The sequence below is a fragment of the Neolamprologus multifasciatus genome, chromosome 19 (genome assembly GCF_963576455.1).
Source record: "Neolamprologus multifasciatus chromosome 19, fNeoMul1.2, whole genome shotgun sequence".
Classification (NCBI taxonomy): domain Eukaryota; kingdom Metazoa; phylum Chordata; class Actinopteri; order Cichliformes; family Cichlidae; genus Neolamprologus; species Neolamprologus multifasciatus.
The window spans coordinates 19,747,637-19,765,169 of NC_140457.1; the positions used below are offsets into that span (position 1 = coordinate 19,747,637).

The 17,533-nt window shown below is 40.3% G+C and overlaps 3 protein-coding genes across 8 annotated transcripts; 1 reads left to right on the forward strand and 2 right to left on the reverse strand.

Moving 5' to 3' along the window:
- The first annotated feature begins 138 nt into the window (after positions 1 to 138).
- Positions 139 to 2,841, forward strand: gstz1 (glutathione S-transferase zeta 1). Of its 4 annotated transcripts, none has more exons than XM_085143823.1 (9): positions 139 to 275; positions 595 to 646; positions 741 to 808; positions 948 to 1,067; positions 1,312 to 1,437; positions 1,573 to 1,648; positions 2,080 to 2,132; positions 2,216 to 2,265; positions 2,664 to 2,841. In XM_085143823.1, exons 1-9 carry the CDS (start codon positions 246 to 248, stop codon positions 2,788 to 2,790), a joined length of 702 nt encoding a protein of 233 aa, XP_084999949.1. In that variant the 5' UTR covers positions 139 to 245; the 3' UTR covers positions 2,791 to 2,841. The 4 variants fall into 4 exon arrangements, with proteins under 4 accessions (XP_084999949.1, XP_084999951.1, XP_084999950.1 ...); XM_085143825.1 differs by having other exon boundaries at positions 987 to 1,067; XM_085143824.1 differs by lacking the exon at positions 139 to 275 and adding an exon at positions 445 to 515.
- On the reverse strand, positions 652 to 6,868 carry LOC146496478 (uncharacterized). The gene is made up of 13 exons (XM_085143815.1): positions 6,708 to 6,868; positions 6,417 to 6,587; positions 6,244 to 6,349; positions 5,586 to 5,723; positions 5,377 to 5,499; positions 5,111 to 5,288; positions 4,904 to 5,032; positions 4,584 to 4,771; positions 4,264 to 4,460; positions 4,095 to 4,186; positions 3,954 to 4,008; positions 3,631 to 3,728; positions 652 to 3,469 (listed from the first exon to the last, which is right to left on the reverse strand). Exons 1-13 carry the CDS (start codon positions 6,767 to 6,769, stop codon positions 3,240 to 3,242), a joined length of 1,767 nt encoding a protein of 588 aa, XP_084999941.1. The 5' UTR covers positions 6,770 to 6,868; the 3' UTR covers positions 652 to 3,239.
- Positions 6,869 to 13,814: 6,946 nt separating this feature from the next.
- On the reverse strand, positions 13,815 to 16,703 carry tmed8 (transmembrane p24 trafficking protein 8). Of its 3 annotated transcripts, none has more exons than XM_085143881.1 (6): positions 16,539 to 16,703; positions 16,090 to 16,201; positions 15,899 to 15,986; positions 15,687 to 15,780; positions 15,189 to 15,482; positions 13,815 to 15,080 (listed from the first exon to the last, which is right to left on the reverse strand). In XM_085143881.1, exons 2-6 carry the CDS (start codon positions 16,197 to 16,199, stop codon positions 14,863 to 14,865), a joined length of 804 nt encoding a protein of 267 aa, XP_085000007.1. In that variant the 5' UTR covers positions 16,200 to 16,201; positions 16,539 to 16,703; the 3' UTR covers positions 13,815 to 14,862. The 3 variants fall into 3 exon arrangements, with proteins under 3 accessions (XP_085000007.1, XP_085000004.1, XP_085000005.1); XM_085143878.1 differs by having other exon boundaries at positions 16,090 to 16,206; XM_085143879.1 differs by having other exon boundaries at positions 16,090 to 16,236.
- Between the last annotated feature and the right edge of the window lie 830 nt (positions 16,704 to 17,533).

Consider the following 17,533-nt stretch of genomic DNA (forward strand, 5'->3'; position numbering starts at 1 on the left):
GGCTCTCGAGGTTGCCTTCTGTCCAATCACGACCCCAGCTCTTGGATTAAACCCGCCCTAGCTATGGAACTCCACCAACTATTGGCTAATTAAACCAGTCAGTTCTCCTGTCAGGAAGTGTGTCTCAGCTGAGCTGCATCCACACGCAGTTTTGAACAAAGTGGGACTTTGCTGTAAAGTGTGTGATCTTTAAGCGATCAGTGGCCCCTATCCAAAAGATTAAAGTGTTATCGCAGCCAGCGACAATGCGCTTGTCGTTAGCCTGCCTCGCTAAGGTACTGTCAGACCACTGTTACTGTTCGCCAGGTGTTATGTGTGCATCAGCTGCTTAATTTGAACCATATGAAGCCCAAATGGTGCTTAGTCATGGACCAAAGAGTAGGTAGGAGGGAGTTTAGGGGACACATCCTATTGGCTGCTCAAAGTGGATGAGATTTTTTGTAGAAAACGTACTTGCAGTAACTGATCCAGTCTAGTCGAGGGAAATCTACAGAAGTATGGCAACTCAGACTAAGGTGAACCCACTGCATAAAACCACAAAGCAAAACTGACTTTGTTTCCAAACTGACTTAACAGTTTCTGTTTTCTGTTCAGCCCATACTTCACGGATACTTCAGAAGCTCCTGTTCCTGGAGGGTCCGCATTGGTAAGTCATGCCCTGGGAATGTTCAGCTAAGCTTTGGTGTAACTTTTTTTTTTTTTTTTAAATCACTAAGGTAATGAACTTGTTTGTGCACCAGCTTTTGCTCTAAAAGGTGTTGAATATGACCAGCTTCCAGTCAATCTGATCAAAGATGGAGGGCAGCAGGTACAGTGTGCAGACAAACATGACAGTTTCTACATGATTGCTTGAATATTAAAGAGTCCAAAATCCTGCTAAAACAATATGAAGTTTCTTAACAAGGTGCTGTCTTAAACAATAAAACCATGCATTTCTTTTTTTAAAGTCATGTGTTAGTCTGACAATGACTCTCTCTGTGCCAAAGCTTACTGAGGAGTACAAAGCACTAAACCCCATGCAACAAGTGCCTGCAGTGGAAATTGATGGCATCACTCTCTCTCAGTCGGTGAGTCTGCTTTCATAACACCGTCATGTTATCTTATTACATTTACTGAATATTTTGGTAATACTGGTAACAGTTCTAGTAAAAACCTGACTTGTTTTCTAACCTTTAAGCATTTGCAGGTAGTTACTCTATAATTTCAAATAAAATACATTAAAATTCCATTTAATTACACCTTTAGTCTGTGTATTTTTAATTACACCATGTAACATTAAAAAACGTTACCAAAATTATTTTGTTTATGTAGCTGGCTGTGATCCAGTACATCGATGAGACCAGATCAGGACCCCGTCTTCTTCCAGCAGACCCAAAGGCGCGTGCCCAGGTTAGGATGATAAGTGACCTCATTGCCTCGGGTATACAGCCCCTGCAGGTAAGCAGAACACAGTCCACAACGCCATTAGTTCAAATTTCTACTCTGGTTCACAAAAAATCCATGCTTGCAATGTCAAGGTCAACCTGCAAGACCAGTAACTTTATCTTTTTTTTTAATTCCTGGACTTCGCAGAATTTGTATGTAATCCAGAAAATAGGAGCAGAGAAGATGCAGTGGTCTCAGCACTTCATCGACCGTGGTTTTCAAGGTAAGCGGAAGCCTGTCATCTAGACCTCTATGCTTTGTTTTAATTTTAAATGAGGAGAACTGCACTCTGAAAACACTTTGTTTTACACAGCAGATGATGAACTCTGAGTTGCCTCTATAAGTGCACATTTTTGCTGTCATTACAAAGCGTGACTCATCAGCTTAACCATCCTGCTTTGCTTTAATGTCGCAAGCAGGAAGGCTTTTAAAACTGACAATGATGATTAAATCAACAGTGATCCATTCCTGAGAACTTAACACAGAAGTACAAACTGCTAACATTTCTGTTCTTCTAATATTTACATTTCCAAACTTTCCAAAGTAATAATCTAGTTCTGCCCCACATTTGACACCCCTGCTCTAGACATTAGAAACATGATGTGATGAGACAAATGCCAATGTGGTTTACATGCATGCGTTATTATCCCCCAGCTCTTGAGCCAATTCTGAAGCAAACAGCAGGGAAATACTGTGTAGGTGATGAGGTAAGAACATGAATATATCACAGGATAACATCTGGGCAATTTCCAGCACAAAGATTACTTCTTACTTTCTGCTTTTCTTTTAGATTTCCATGGCAGACATCTGTCTGGTCCCACAGGTCTACAACGCAGAGAGGTATGCTATGAGAAGGTTCATAAAAACTGCAATAGAAGTGCTACTTTAATAGAGATGGGCTTTCCACAAAATCCTATTTACATATTTTCCCTCTATCGTGCAGTGCTGTTTCTCTGTCTAGTGTGTTTTGTTCGAGCAGACCAGGATTTAAGATAGTGGCTATAAAAACATCTGCCTTGTTTTAAATATAATGGAACCAGATGAAACTAGTTTTGTGCCACTTTGTGCCACGAAGCATCAAATAATACATTTGGAAGGTTAGCAGCAGCATCTCTTTCCAGAAATCAGAACAATTTACTTCTATTATATTCAAGAGAAGGCAGAGACCCCAAAACATGATATAACCTCAAAACCGCCTGTACAGGGAAGCATCACCACTATGTTTTTAATGTCTACAGGTTCAAAGTGGATGTGGGGAAGTATCCAACCATCAAACGGTTAAATGAAGCTTTACTTGAGATTGAAGCTTTCCAAGTGAGCCACCCATCCCGCCAACCAGATACACCTGATGATCTGCGTGCTTAGTACAAAGCCACTGAGAAGTTGTTTGTGTTAAATAAAATGACTGAAAAGCGACTTTCTTCCACTGCAGTTACTTTAAATGACAAGAAAGGTTCAAGTAAAAAAAATATTTATTAGTATTTTAGCATGAAATTGAACTATGACTTTAATTTGCCTTCAAAAATCATACAGATACGTGGAGAAGAGGTACGGGACAATAATGTGTAAAAAACAACGCTCAGAGATTTGCTATGCAAAGTGGAAAACCTCTCGTCTCACTGTTTGCAGCGCGTTGCCTGATGGTGATTTTCGAAGACACGTAATAAAGTAAAAGAATCACACAGGAGACACACAAATAGAAAATCAATGCAACAAAACACAAAGCAGAAGAATTAGTCTTCCAGACAAAACGCTCTTCTCATGTCTGATCACATCACGGGCCATGGTGGCTAAAAACTGTTTCCAATTTGGACTCATTTGTCAAAAGGAATCTCCACGGTGCATTTGATTGTGTCATCGTAAAAGGAACCAGAGCAGTCCGACCCACCAAACACCAGCAATGCACACTGGATTTTAACATTTTCACCCTGTCCATGTGTCCCAGTGTCTCTTAGGATAGCGCTGCCCAAAAGCATCATGCTGTGTCCAGCACGAGGCCTGGAGCAAAGCAGGGGAGACACCAGTGAAGTCCACATATTCGTATCTGGGGGAGAAAAGAAATGAAGCTCAATTAAAAAGCAGCTGATTTCATCAATATTGATGCGTCGTGCGAAATAACAACACTGGACTGAACCGGAACAAACACACCATATTTTTTAAATCCAATAATACTGAAGAAAAAAAAACAAAACAAAAAACGCTCACCTATATTAAAGATGTGAACATCCTGCAGGGCTCCGATTGCACTGCACCCTCCACTGACTAAAATCCTGTTGTCTGAAACTGGGAGTGCTGCATGAAACCTGTCAATTTATATATAAAGAGGTTTTATCTGTATCATTATTATGGCCAATCTTTACATATTCTTAAATATGAATTATGTTCAGCTAAAAGAAAATAATCTCACTAGGATGAATTTTGTGTTAAACAACATTAAAATTGCACTTGACTCTTTCTGGGATGCCCAAGGATACTACAACCAGATGGCTACATGGATGACATTTATCAAGGTTGATTAGTTTACTCACCCTCGAGGCAGCGGTGGCATGTTTCCACTCTTCACAGCTGTGTACTCCATAAATCCTGCACTCAGTAGGAAAAATGTAAGAATCAGTGCAATCCTGGACACTTGGTTTCAATCTAAGGCGGTCAGTGAATCTTTATCTTACCCAGATCTAACACATGGAGGTCGTTAAAGTAAGCAGCGGTCTTGCGTCCACCGAATATGATCAACTTCTGAGACAGAAGCGTAGTCGTGTGCCTGTTAAAAAGCATGAAATTAGCATTCCTGGGAATTAAGAAAGCACTTAGGGTACAGTAAATTTACTGAAGACTGACCCAAACCGAGGCAGAGGTCTGTCCCCTTCCACAATGGGCTGGTACCAGAGTCCAAACTCTGGGTTGAAGATGTATAGAGCATTACTGCAGGATTTATCCCCTGAGGAAAGGTTTGACTGAACTCCTCCAAAGACAAAAAGCTCTTTTTTGTAAAAGGCTGCAGAGTGATACGCTAAATTTGGAACGCTGCCTTTTGCCTTAAGGATGGGAAATATCCACAAATACAGCAATGAAAAGAAAAGAAAAAACAAATAGCCTATTTCACATACACGTACATGCTTTTAAAGAATGAAAACGCAGCATGTTAACAACAAACCCACATTGACAAGCTTCCACTTCCAGGTCAGAGTATTAAGGATGTACAGCTCAGTGTAGCGCCGACCCTCCCTCAGGCCACCGTAAACAAAGACTGCTCTAGAGTCTGGGTCATAGGTTGCAGTGTGTCCTCGGGCACAGGGTGGTTCAGGTCCAGAAGCAGAGGAGTTCAGCGGGAACCAGAAGTCACCGTCTGAAAAGAGGTCAGGTAACGATTAAGTACAAATGCTTCCTCCACCGGTGCCACACACCTTCACATGCTTTATAGATACAGGGAGCTAATATACATATATGGCCAGATGTATATTCAGCAAAGTCCACTGACCCAACTCGAGCTTCCACAGGGAGTCCTTGCAGTAGTTTTGTTCTGAAGTCTCCCCTCCAATGAGGATGGCAGTATCAGGGTCACTCAGACACATGGTGTGGCACCAACGCTTTGACGGACACGCTGAAACTAATCACAAATCTTTGTAAAAGCCACTTCTGTGCAATCCTGTGTAATCCCAATATTTTTTTCCTTTTTGCCTCTGACCTCCTCTGTTCTCACTCTTTATGAGCACAGTCATTTCATCTTGACTGTTTATCCCGGATGACCTCATCTTCTTAGGGGTCGAAGCTTGGTCTACATCCTCTGAGAGACTGTCCACGTCCTCAGAGCTCCACCTCAGTTGGCCTCTCCTACTAATGACTGTACGTCTGGGTGTCTTTTCCTTCCAGTCACACAGAGCGCACAACAGACCTGCGTCAGTTACTAACCTCACATGCAGACACTAACATACACCTAAGGATAACACTCACTGTAGGCCACACTGGAGGTTTATTCCCCACAGCGGAGTCACTGGTGTCAACTTTATTGACTTGGATCTCAGCAAAGCACACGCTGTCGCTCCTGTCGCTCAGGTGTGAGGTCTCAGAAGTCACCTGGATTTGTATTAATTGAACAATCATGACGCTCAAAAACCAAAGCGTGCATTCCCACTGAACTATTTTTGCCCCGTTTATCTCACCGTTTCAGTTTCAGCATCTTGGGTGTGTAATGTGGTGGAATGATCGGTCACATCGTGCCCTTCGGGGAACAAGCATTTCCTTTGAACCAAAGGGGTACTGCTGAAGACGCTGGAGTTGTCCTGTGGCTGGTCACAAGTCTTGGCAAGAAATAAACAAGTGAAATGCCACTATGCAATATCAGCTACGAACTGCTTTTTTGTTTTAAATCCCACATATAGGCATGATGCCTAGCACTCTGACGTAAAAAAAGCAGGGAGTGTAATGGAAACTAGCACAAAGAAATTAATATTAAATGACGATATATGCCATAAAGCTATTTATAGCAAGGTGAAAATGGTGAAATTGGATTCTGTTTTCCAAGAGTAATTTATATTTTCACAAAAAAGTAGGGGGAAAAAAAGCAGTCAGCATAATATATCAGGTTAAACTTCACCTTCCTTTTAGGCTTATTGTATCTACTCATTCAGATAAGCTATATTTGCCCTTTGCATGCTATAACCTGTAGCCTGAACAGTTTGTGTGTTTTAAAGTGAGGCTATATGCAAATTCCCCACTGCATTTAACCATTAGTAAAATAACCCAGACTTTCCCCACACAAACATGAGCTCTACGTGAGGTTTTTCGGATCTGGTCGCGCTAAATACTTGTGTTTTGTACCTCTCCAGAGACTGTGAGTAAAATCTTGCCATAAACTCCTCTCCTGCCCCTCTCTGCAGCCACTTTGACCATCTCAGGGCTCCAGTCACCTTCCCAAGTCAGACACCTGAGCACAAAGAGATCTCAGCAAACTCTAGTTTACAAATTCACAACCTTGCGGCTACTTCACGTACCTAAATTGAGAGGACAGAATCCCAATTTTCTGAGCTGGTACTTCTGCACTGACCAGAACCTCGACTGAAATTGTGGTCAAACTGCATTCCCACTGTCCCAGACCGAAGATGACCAGCTGCTTAGGAAGAGGCAGCGGGACATGGACTTGAAAGCACCTCCGGTTAGATTTGCTGTGAAGAGTGAGTCCAAGTAGTGATTCTTCGCGTCCTTAATAATCTTTCAACATGTTTATTATTATTATTATTATTATTATTATTATTATTATTATTATTATTAATCAAACGACATACCTAATAAACTGGCGGGGGGCGTCACGCAAAGACCAAAGGACATAAAAATTCAGTCTCCCCATGTTGTTTTACGGATCCAATACGTTTTAAGAGCAGCAAACATCGGCGGTACTTAGAGCTCCAGTGCTAACCTCTGATTGGCCGAGAGGAGCTCGAGGCCGTAGTGAACACGCACAGGTGAGAGGTCAAAGTAATTAAAAAATAGGCCCCGTAGTGGATCCGCTGGTTGGACTCCAGATGCCTCACTGCCTTTCTATATGTCTTTGGATAAAGGGAAGTCAAGTGTATGACTGAACATCTATCCATTCGCTTAGCAAATTCAAGATCTTTGTGTCATAACAAAAATAAAAATAAAATAGTTACAATTTAAACTCTAAACACCAAATATCTGCAATCAGTATTTATTATGGATCTGTACGGGCTAACTGAATAGACTTTCAAAGTCATTTCATTGTTTTATAGACACACAATTGATTGGCATGATCAAATTTCGTCAGTCATATTTGCTTCACGTATTACTGGTGATCAAGTGAGAACCTCCACAGCACTAATAGCAATATCAGATGAGAGTTCTAGCTTCTCTCATCAGTAGGTGAGAGTGGGGCCGCTTAGGTACGAGGTCCATCCAGGAAATGTGGCTTGTGGCTACCATCTCTACTACTACAGTTTTCCTAATGTTAGCACTTATAGTTTTGGGGGAAAAAATTATATATGGTACAAAGAAACTTCTGAGTGTATTAGACTTGTGTTTCAGCCATGTAGAAAATGGATGATATCTGAAATGTTCAAACAGTGAATGAACTTTTATTAAAAAGACTAATCGTGCACTGTGGTCGTAAAGGGATGGACATGGTCAGGAAATATATTCAGTTAGGCTGTGGTGTTTTAATGGCGTGCACTTGGTACTTAGGGGGCCCAAAATAAGCCAACAAAATATAATCATGTCAGTTCTTGGGCTCTGTGGTGTTCATGCAGTGTGGTTGTGTCATATTACTTTATTATTCTGTCCACCCTCAGGAGCAACATTTCATCCAAGAGGCGACAATGCTAAAAACAGCTTCTATTATAGTTCATCTCCACTTGCAGTCTGAAACCATGCACTCTGGTTCTTACTTAATGAGACCCAAGCTGATGTAGTGTTTGGAATAACAAGAGTAAATTTACGGTGGCCCCTAGAGACAAAGCACGTACAAACTCCAAAACACTTGCAAACTCCAAAACACATGCAAACTCCAAAACACTTGCAAACTCCAAAACACTTGCAATCTCCAAAACACATGCAAACTCCAAAACGCATGCAAACTCCAAAACACATGCAAACTCCAAAACACATGCAAACTCCAAAACGCATGCAAACTCCAAAACACTTGCAAACTCCAAAACACTTGCAAACTCCAAAACGCATGCAAACTCCAAAACACAACGGAAGTGCTCCAGGACGCTAGGGGCAGTGTTGAGCTCGATTTGCAAAATAAACGGCAAGTTTGTCTGTATGGGACGGTCTAGTCTCTGTCGCGCTTCCAGGGTTGCCTAGCAACCATGATACTAACCGCTGGAAACGTGTCATACAACTTTGTTTGACAGAAATGAAGGAAAACATATTTTGTTCATTTGTTTGTTTGTTTCTACAAGAGCTTTGTGTGATTTGATAAGTATCTGAGGTTGAGACCACAGGACAGTAAAACATGATTTTTGGGCTTCATTTCTGTACTGAACAGTCATTTAAGATTAGTTAGTAAATAACAATTAGCTAATGTTGTTCATGAGACTAAAGTCATATCACTTTGGTAATGTAAATATAATATGGCCAATATTATAGTTATTATATTAATCATTATTAGCTATTACAGCAGTGAACAACTCTGTGTCAAATACTGAGCCTCAGTACAGATTCAAGTTGCAGTTATTTATAGGTCTTATCACCTTAAATCTTCACTCAAAGACAAGTATCTTTGACAGTGCATATATAGGTGTATCATATATAAGAGAGAACTGTTGTTCCTTCAGTATGTTGGCATTACTAAATTTGGCTCATTGCTTACATACGTGTGCAAAAAGAAATTATATGAGCTGTGATAACTGCTTCTGATAAAATGAAGAGTAGACTGATATATGAAATATTCCTTTATTGGGTGAGAAAATCAGACCATGTCATAACTGCTTTAAGTCATACAGAATAGATATCAGAGCCTTAAACAGGCTGACTTCTAAATGGGTCAAACTGGGCAGAAAGTATACAAACACATAGCATCATTATAGAATATGATGTAACACTATAGATCAACTTAGCTCAGAATATATAAAGCATATAAACAATTACAGCATTATGATGCAACAAACACAGCACTGCTACTAATCCAAAATACTCAAAGCTTCATAGAACTGAAACAAACATTTATTTTTAGGTCCATTCAGCTGCTGATACATACTTTAGGTTTCTGAATATTAAACTTGTTTCTTCCTTTCATAGTGTGTAACTTGAAGGCCCTGAGTACTTTCTCCCACACTGCAAACACTGGAATGATAAAATTATTTGAACATTACCTAATAAGACTGATTCAGGACAGACAATTAGTTATGTTAAACTTTCCTAGCAGTCCTTCACAAACAGGGAACAGTCTGTCTATTCTCTCCATCTGTCAGCTGCTGCTGGCTCTTCTTCCTCCTCTTCCTCACACACTGCTGAGTCCTGGTGGATCATCAGGGCCTCACAGATGATGTGCAGCAGTGGGTCCCTCAGTCTGTCCTCACTCTGGACACTTGCAGTTGTCACACATGGAAATCAAATGCGTGATAAGCTGCAAGATTCAAACACAAGTGTAACTTATAAATACATGTTCATACTTTTATTCCACAATCAGAGAGAAAGAAAAAGAGAGAGAGTGCAGGACAGACAGACAGGTGACAGTCTCAGGTGTATACACTGCTACAAAACAGCACAAAAGAAGGAGGACTGTGTTATTACGAAACAAGAAGAGTTCCCAGATGGTACAGTGGACACGTGTGTGACTCCTGTGATTAAAGCACCTTTCTTTCAGCTTAACGAGTGAACCGTCAGCTCGTTCAAACACACGTTGAAGTCCGTTTGGCTCGACAACACCGAACAGAGGCAGCAATATAACATAGCTAACATTAACAGTGCAGTGAATCCTGCTTGTGCCGTGATATTCAGGACTGCAAACCAAACAGCATCACTGACTTTCAGCCTGTTGTGTTTGTGGATATATGACTGACTTTAATTATCCATAAAATCATCACATTCTCTGTAAGATTAAAGTCAACTATTGAACGGCGTATATTTTGGAGTAAAGGCTTTAAAACCAAGTTAGTACAAACATCGCTAATGTCACATAACTTTCCCGACATGTGGCCAACAGTAATGTTTTAATGTTCTTCATTATAAAAAACATTTGCGCATAAATAAGTGACATAATATTCAGTACTTACTTCTGAAAGTTTACTCTTCGGCGGCTCCGCTTCAGCCGTTTTTTTCGGCAAAATTATCCACACCACAGCCGCGCTATGAAATCTGGGATATGTTGGGCCATGAAGGCTACAGCGACCCATCCTTAAAATTCAGGGAAATTAAGGACGCATTTGAGGGCCGCATTTCGAGCAGCCTTTGAATTGGGACAGCCTTCGTCGTGTCGCTGTGACGTAATCGGCCTTAAAATGCGGCCTTTAAGGCTGCAGACAATTGATGAGACACAATCAGGCTTTATGAGAAACAGACACATTTCTAATAACATTAGACTGGTTTTGGATTTACTTGATTACTCTGATTTGGTACCTGACAATAGCTTCATTCTCTTCCTGGATTTTTATAAGGCTTTTGATACAATTGAACATCAATTTATTTTCCACTCTTTGGAAAAATTTGGCTTTGGAGAGTTTTTCTGTAAAGCTGTCAAAACCTTATACACAAATGGCAATAGTTCTATTAAAATGAGTAACGGCTCCACCCCGAGATTTGACCTGAAACGTGGTATTCGCCAAGGATGTCCTATTTCACCATATTTATTTTTACTTTGTACACAAATTCTTGCAACTAATATTTCAAACAGTGTTGTACAAGGAATCACCATAGCTGATAAGGAGCTTGTCATCAGCCAGTTAGCCGATGACACCACACTCTTCTTGAAGAATGCAAACCAAATCCCTCCAGCTCTTACTGTGATTAGGGATTTCTCTGAGGCCTCTGGTTTATGCCTAAATCTAAAAAAGTGTGAGTTACTAGCAATTAAAGACTGCCCTGCAAATACTATCTGTAATATCTCTGTTAAACAAGAAGTCACATACTTGGGACTGTTAATATCCAAAGACCAAAAATCAAGATGCTCTTCAAACTTCACTCCAATTATACAGAAAACCCTAAAAAAGTTCAACCAGTGGCTGCAAAGGGACTTGTCGTTGAAAGGTAGAGTGTTAATTACTAAAGCTGAAGGGATATCCCGATTAACATATGCTGCTCTCTCCTTACATCTGGATAAGAAAATTAGTAAAGATATTGACCGTATGCTCTTTGATTTTATATGGAAAAACCGTACGCATTATATTAGAAAAACTGTTGTGATGAATAAGTACGAATCAGGTGGGCTTAACGTCTTAGATTTTTCTACTTTAAATAACACTTTCAAAATTAATTGGGCTAAACATTTTCTTAAAAACCCTACCTCTATCTGGAACTTTATACCATATCATATTTTCTCTCGTTTTGGTGGCTTTAATTTTATTTTAAATTGTAATTACAATGTTGAGAAACTTCCTGTAAAGCTTTCATCCTTCCATAAGCAGGTCCTCTTAGCGTGGACCCTCATTTATAAACACAACTTCTCACCTCACAAATACCTTATCTGGAACAACAGAGATATTTTATATAAAAATCACTTTTCCTGGAAACTTGGGTCCAAAATGGGATCCTATTGGTGGCTCAGCTGGTTAATAAAGAGGGACAACTACTTACTTACAACGACTTTATTGCACTATATAATTTTCCAATCAGTGTTCAGGAATTCTCAATGGTGCTTGGTGCCATACCCTCAGGGACTTTAATGTTATATAAAAACACTGACAGCTCAATATCTACCTCAGTCACTCTCCCTGATCCAGCTGAGTCACCAATAGGAAAAATCTGCTTTTCACAGGAACTTGGTAACAACAATAAGAGAATACGTAGTTTATTCCAAGAAGATATCGTCTCTCTCCCATATATAATATCTTATTGGAACCGATATGTTCCAGATATCAAGTGGAAGACAGTCTGGATGATCCCCCATAAATATTTGATTGTAAATAAGGTGAAAGAAGTCTCATTTAAAATTCTACATAAATGTTATCCAGCCAGTCACTACATGGTAAAATTTAAAAGGGACATAAATACTAATTGTACATTCTGTGGGGATCATCCAGAAACTGTGACACATCTTTTTTGGTACTGTTCTTTTACACAGAGATTCTGGAAGGAATTTAGCAGGTTTGTTATTGTCCATATTTTAAGGGAGTTTTCTTTACGATGGGAAAATGTTTTATTCTGTTTCTTTAAGTTCCCCAAGAAGTATGATAAATGTTTTTTTATGATAAATTTGTTAATACTTTTAGCTAAATTTTTTATCCATAAATAAAAACCAGTTTACTAACAAAACACCATATTTCTGTCATTTTTTTAAGGATGTGGAATTGTACATTCAATCAATATCAGACTCCACCAACAAAAAGGCTCTCAAAACAATACATGTATGTGAATTTTTGCGTGTATTCTTATAATTGTTACCTTTTTCTTTTACCCCTGGCTTTTTGTGTTCATGTTCTGTTGTTTTGTATACTTCATCTGTTCGTATGTTGTATACTCATTGTTTGTTAAATAAAGTTAAAAAAAAAAAAAAAAAAAAGGCTGCAGACCCCAAATCCGGTCATTGGTACATCCTGGCTTGTGTAGTTACTAGGTAACAAAAGCTCAACACTGCCCCTAGCGTCCTGGAGCACTTCCGTTGTGTTTTGGAATTTGCATGTGCTTTGGGGTTTGCATGTGTTTTGGAGTTTGCAAGTGTTTTGGAGTTTGCAAGTGTTTTGGAGTTTGCATGTGTTTTGGAGTTTGCATGTGTTTTGGAGTTTGCAAGTGTTTTGGAGATTGTACGTGCTTTGTCTCTAGGGGCCACCGTAGTAAATCGATATATTTATCTTCATCTTTATTCTGATTGTTTATATCACAAAAAATTAAGGGATAAAAACAAAGAAGAAATCAAATGACAAACTAAACAGGTGTAGGTTGATGCTACAGCTTATATAACACCTGCTCATGACGCCAGACCAAAAAATGACCGCATAAGGAAAATTAGATCCCAAACCTCTGATTTACATACAGAACCAAGACAAACCATGAAAAAGAAAGAAAGGGAGCATTTATCACAGTACTGAATAATTATGTTAGTCCTATGCAATTTTTTAAGCAGTCGAGTGTGCTGCAAATTTTTATTTAGTCAGTACAGTTCCAAAGGTCAACCCTCGAAACAGAAACTCAATGACTGTTCACATTTGTGCTAACGTTGGGTTTCTCAAAATAATATAACTTCATCTTCATTCATTTGTATTTATTATCCCCTTTTTTTAAACAGCCTCTGGATGCCAGCTGGCATTCGACCATCATATGCTTGTAGATAATGTGGATTATGTTAGAATCTAGTAAATCTTTATATTTCCGTGAAGTTAATTGAATAAATAATGAATTTGATGATATTGAGAGTAGCTTTCCATAAATTATTGACCATTTTTCTTTAAAAAGAAAATCCAGTAAACCCCAAGTAAGACTAGCTGCGTCTTAAGATTGTGAGAAGCCTTAAGGGAGAACTGAAAATAAAACCTGGTTTCATCAGCACCTCTGTGCAACTATTACATCAATCCCCTTATGTCACAATTTAATGGAAACACAAGGGGCCACCCTGAAGTGCTTTCTAATCCTGGATGTGCAGCGAGACTGTTATGAAATGACTCGGGTGAAATGCGCAGCTTTGGCTGGCCATTTTTTTATTTATTTTTTTCCTCAAGCTGTCCATCAATCGACCATGATTCATGCTGGTTTTATCTAATCGCCTCAATTAACCACAAAGGAAATGAGACAATGGTCTGTTTATTGAGGAATTAGAAATTTCAGGATTTGATGCCATCAGCATATCTTACAGTGAGGGTTTAGTACAGTAACAGTATCAGTTGCTTTACAGTATGCTGTATACAACGTCAGCAGCCAGATCTGTAAAATCTTTGGAAGATGCACAAAGAGTGATTGAAATGAGGAAAGAAAGATAATCATTTTTTTTTTAAAAAAAGACCAAAAACAAAACAGTAACTTACTTCTTAGATAGTTAGATAGAAAAAATAATCTACCTCCAAACATAATGAAAGTGTGCAAGTCAAATGTAAATATTGATTTTCTTATTACATAACGAGAGCTTCATGTGATAAGGGATGGCTTTTAATTGTGTCATAAAAAGCACAGTCTGATTACCACTTGCTTCAGTACATTCGACTTTATATATGTATATATATATATTTTTTCAAACCAACACACCACTGTGACAGCAGACATCGCCATACTCTGAATTTACATAATCTGAAATCTCACATGATTAGGATCAATACAGAGAAGAAAAAAATAAGTTAGGTTGGTAACAAAGACAAAGCAATAAGAATAATAAGAAAAAAAAGGTGCACAAGCTCTCACACACACAAGCACACAAAACAAAACTTCTTTCTTTAGATCATAGCTGATTTAACACAGTTATACCCGTGCAGGTTTTCCCTGATCACTGCTACCATAGATCTGTTACAGGTGAAGACAATAGAGATTTTATGATGGGCACTTGACCAAATAGCACGGTGCACACATGGGAAAAATGGCACATATGCAAGGCTTCTTCAAACACATGTTAGCAAGACACTGAAGCGTTTGAAATCTGTGGGATTACAAACTTAAATTCAACAAGAGACAACACAAGCAGACGGTGCTAAAAAATAGATATCCCTATATATATATATTTTTTCTATTTTATTTTAGAATTTCAATTATGTCTCCCCCCCTCATCCCTCCCCCGACAAGTGTGGAATCAAAAATAGTTCATTGTTCTTCAGTAAATTGTACATTCATAAGCGATAAATTGGCATCTCAGGCACTGTAATAAACCCTGTAGTAAAGTGTTTTATTTCGCCAAAGGGAGTAGGAGTTGTCAAACTTCAGGAGATAAGTGCCTTCACCTGGAAATTCGTGGCTCCCCCCCTGCACGGACAGGTGGCTGTCCTGGCGGTACACGGGGAGGATTTCAGACAAGTTGGAGTTGGTGTGAGTTTTGGAGCCCTTCTCGACGTCCCCGTTGCCGACGGGCCCTGCAGAAATCACATGATCCACAAAGTCAACACACTGAATCGTAACCCCAGTGGGGGGAAAACATAAAAGTACAACTGCCATCGCAAAGAGGGGCGTCGGCGCCTGACCTTCAAGCTCCTCCTCTTCATCCTCGTCATCGCTCGACTCGCTGATATGCACCGTGATGGACCGGCTCGTCACGGGAGTCCAGTCAAAATAGATACCGAAGCCAATGTCGTAGCCGTCTGTGGCAAACTCCCAGCACACTTTATTGGCTTCGGGCACGGTGGGCACGTGGACCGTCATGATGTCGCCTCGGTACACGGTCACCATGCTGTCCTTCTCTGTTCGGAGCTTCGCCTTTAACTCCTTCACAGCAGCAGATGTCCAAGTTGTCGGGGGGTTCAGGGGCGGCATCTGGGCTGCCATCAGAAGGGACACGCAGCAGTGACTTTAACAAGATGTGACAGCAACTGCAACACTTTATCCAACTCATTTTAAGATGGCAAAATCTCAAGCAAATACTGTGCACGCACACTGCAATTAGCGGGACGTTTAGGAACCCGCAGAGTCAGAATCACTGCTGAACAAAGCAGCTGTCACTATGGCACACTGCAGGTCCTCACCTTTCATCTCGGCAGAGAGCTGACAGCTCCCTGCACTGCTGTTCTCCTCGCCTCCTTCCCCCAGGGCCAGCTCAGCAGGGGCCTCTTCATTACCCTCAATATGCGCAACATCAGGGTTATTATTGTAAAGACATAGCCTTAAATTGTTAGACTACGCTTCCCTATTTACTGCAACTTGTTTACAGCTCACCTAAGCATACAGTATTACCTACCTCAGAAAGACGTCCTGAATCCTCCTTGGTGTCATCCATACTGTCTTTGGACTGAGTAAAGCTCTCTGAAAGATTTGTATTCTGCAGCCTTAAGTAAAGAAAGAATAGAAATTTTAAACCTAGATAACATTCAGACCACACATCTGCATAGCAGCTCCATTTAAAAGCCACTTTCTGCAGCAACAGGTTACCTGTCCGGTGGCGTGTTGTCGCAGTGTTTGGCTGTTACTCCGGGGAAAGATGAGAAAGACAGTGATGAAAGCCGTGACTGGAGCTGTGATGTAGCCTCTAATCTCTCCATGGCTGTCCTGAGAAGGCAAACACCTCAGTCTGCGTGGCTGCAAAAAGATAAAACCCCGCCCCTCCCAACCACAGGGGAGGGAGACGGATGAAGCTAGCCTCCTAAAGCAGGCTGTTTAAACTAAACAAGCTGCCGTTTCACATAATAAACCCTGTCGACCGCAGTATTGCCTTCTGATTTAACAGTTAAAGCAGTAGCGACGAGCTGTGTTTACATGTGCGTGGAACTCTAGCTTCATTAACCAGGCTAGCTGTTAGCTTATATCTCACGCTAGCTAACTAGCAAGCAGTTAAAAGGACAGCCGAAGCTGCGGACACAACACCCAAAAACTTCTCTCACCACCACGTAGCGCCGAAAATATGATGTGATTTTAGTTTAATCAAACTCAGGGCATGAGGAAAACCGCCTCCATATCCCTGCAGTCATGTGAGGGACCTCTCCACTGTGCTGCCGCTGCTGCTTCTGCTGCTCAACAGGAAAAAACAACAGACCCGGATTTTTTGACACTTCCGTCTTTTCTCGGAAAAATCAGCGAATCTGCATCCTTACCAGGATCCTACTGCAGCTCCTCTGAGGACATACGCCGCTGCTTAATATTTAAACCAGTCTAAAAGTATACGTCCCAAAGCCAAATCATAAACACAGATTATTTAACAAAATCAAACAACTATCTTTTTTTTTTCAGTTTTAAGTGTTTTTTTCTCATTATACAGTACTCTAACGTGCATATACATGGAAAGACAACATGTAAGACAAAAGCAGAGTTTGTACAACTACAGCTCTCTTAGACAAGCTTTCCTGTTATTTCTTTAAGCAGTCTTTAAAGCTCTTCTCTAGATGTGGGCTGTATTTTTGTTCCATTCCCTGTCAAGATAATCCCACACTGTTTCAATATTGTTGAGGTCCAGGATCTGGGGAGGCGATCCATGACTGACAGTGTTCCCCTGTGCGTAATATGCTCTTAATGCATTGGCAGTGCATGTGGGATCATCGTCATGCTAAAAAATGAAGCTTTTGGCAGTCAAACCTAATGTTGTTGCATTAATTTCAACAAGATCCCCAACACCACTGGCTTAAATGCCAACCCAAACTATGACAGTGCCTCCACCGTGTCTTGCAGGTGGCTGTAGACACTCACTGTTGTACCTCACCCCGATGAAGTAATGAATGTGATCTCCTCTGTATGAGATCACATTCATTACTCCATCAGACCTGTCTTCAGTTCATTTGGTGTGTAATTTGGTATACTTCAGCTGTTTCTCCCCATTTTCCTTATTTAAGATTGGCTTCTTGACAGAAGTCTTTCCACTGAGATCTTTACTGACAAGGCTGCA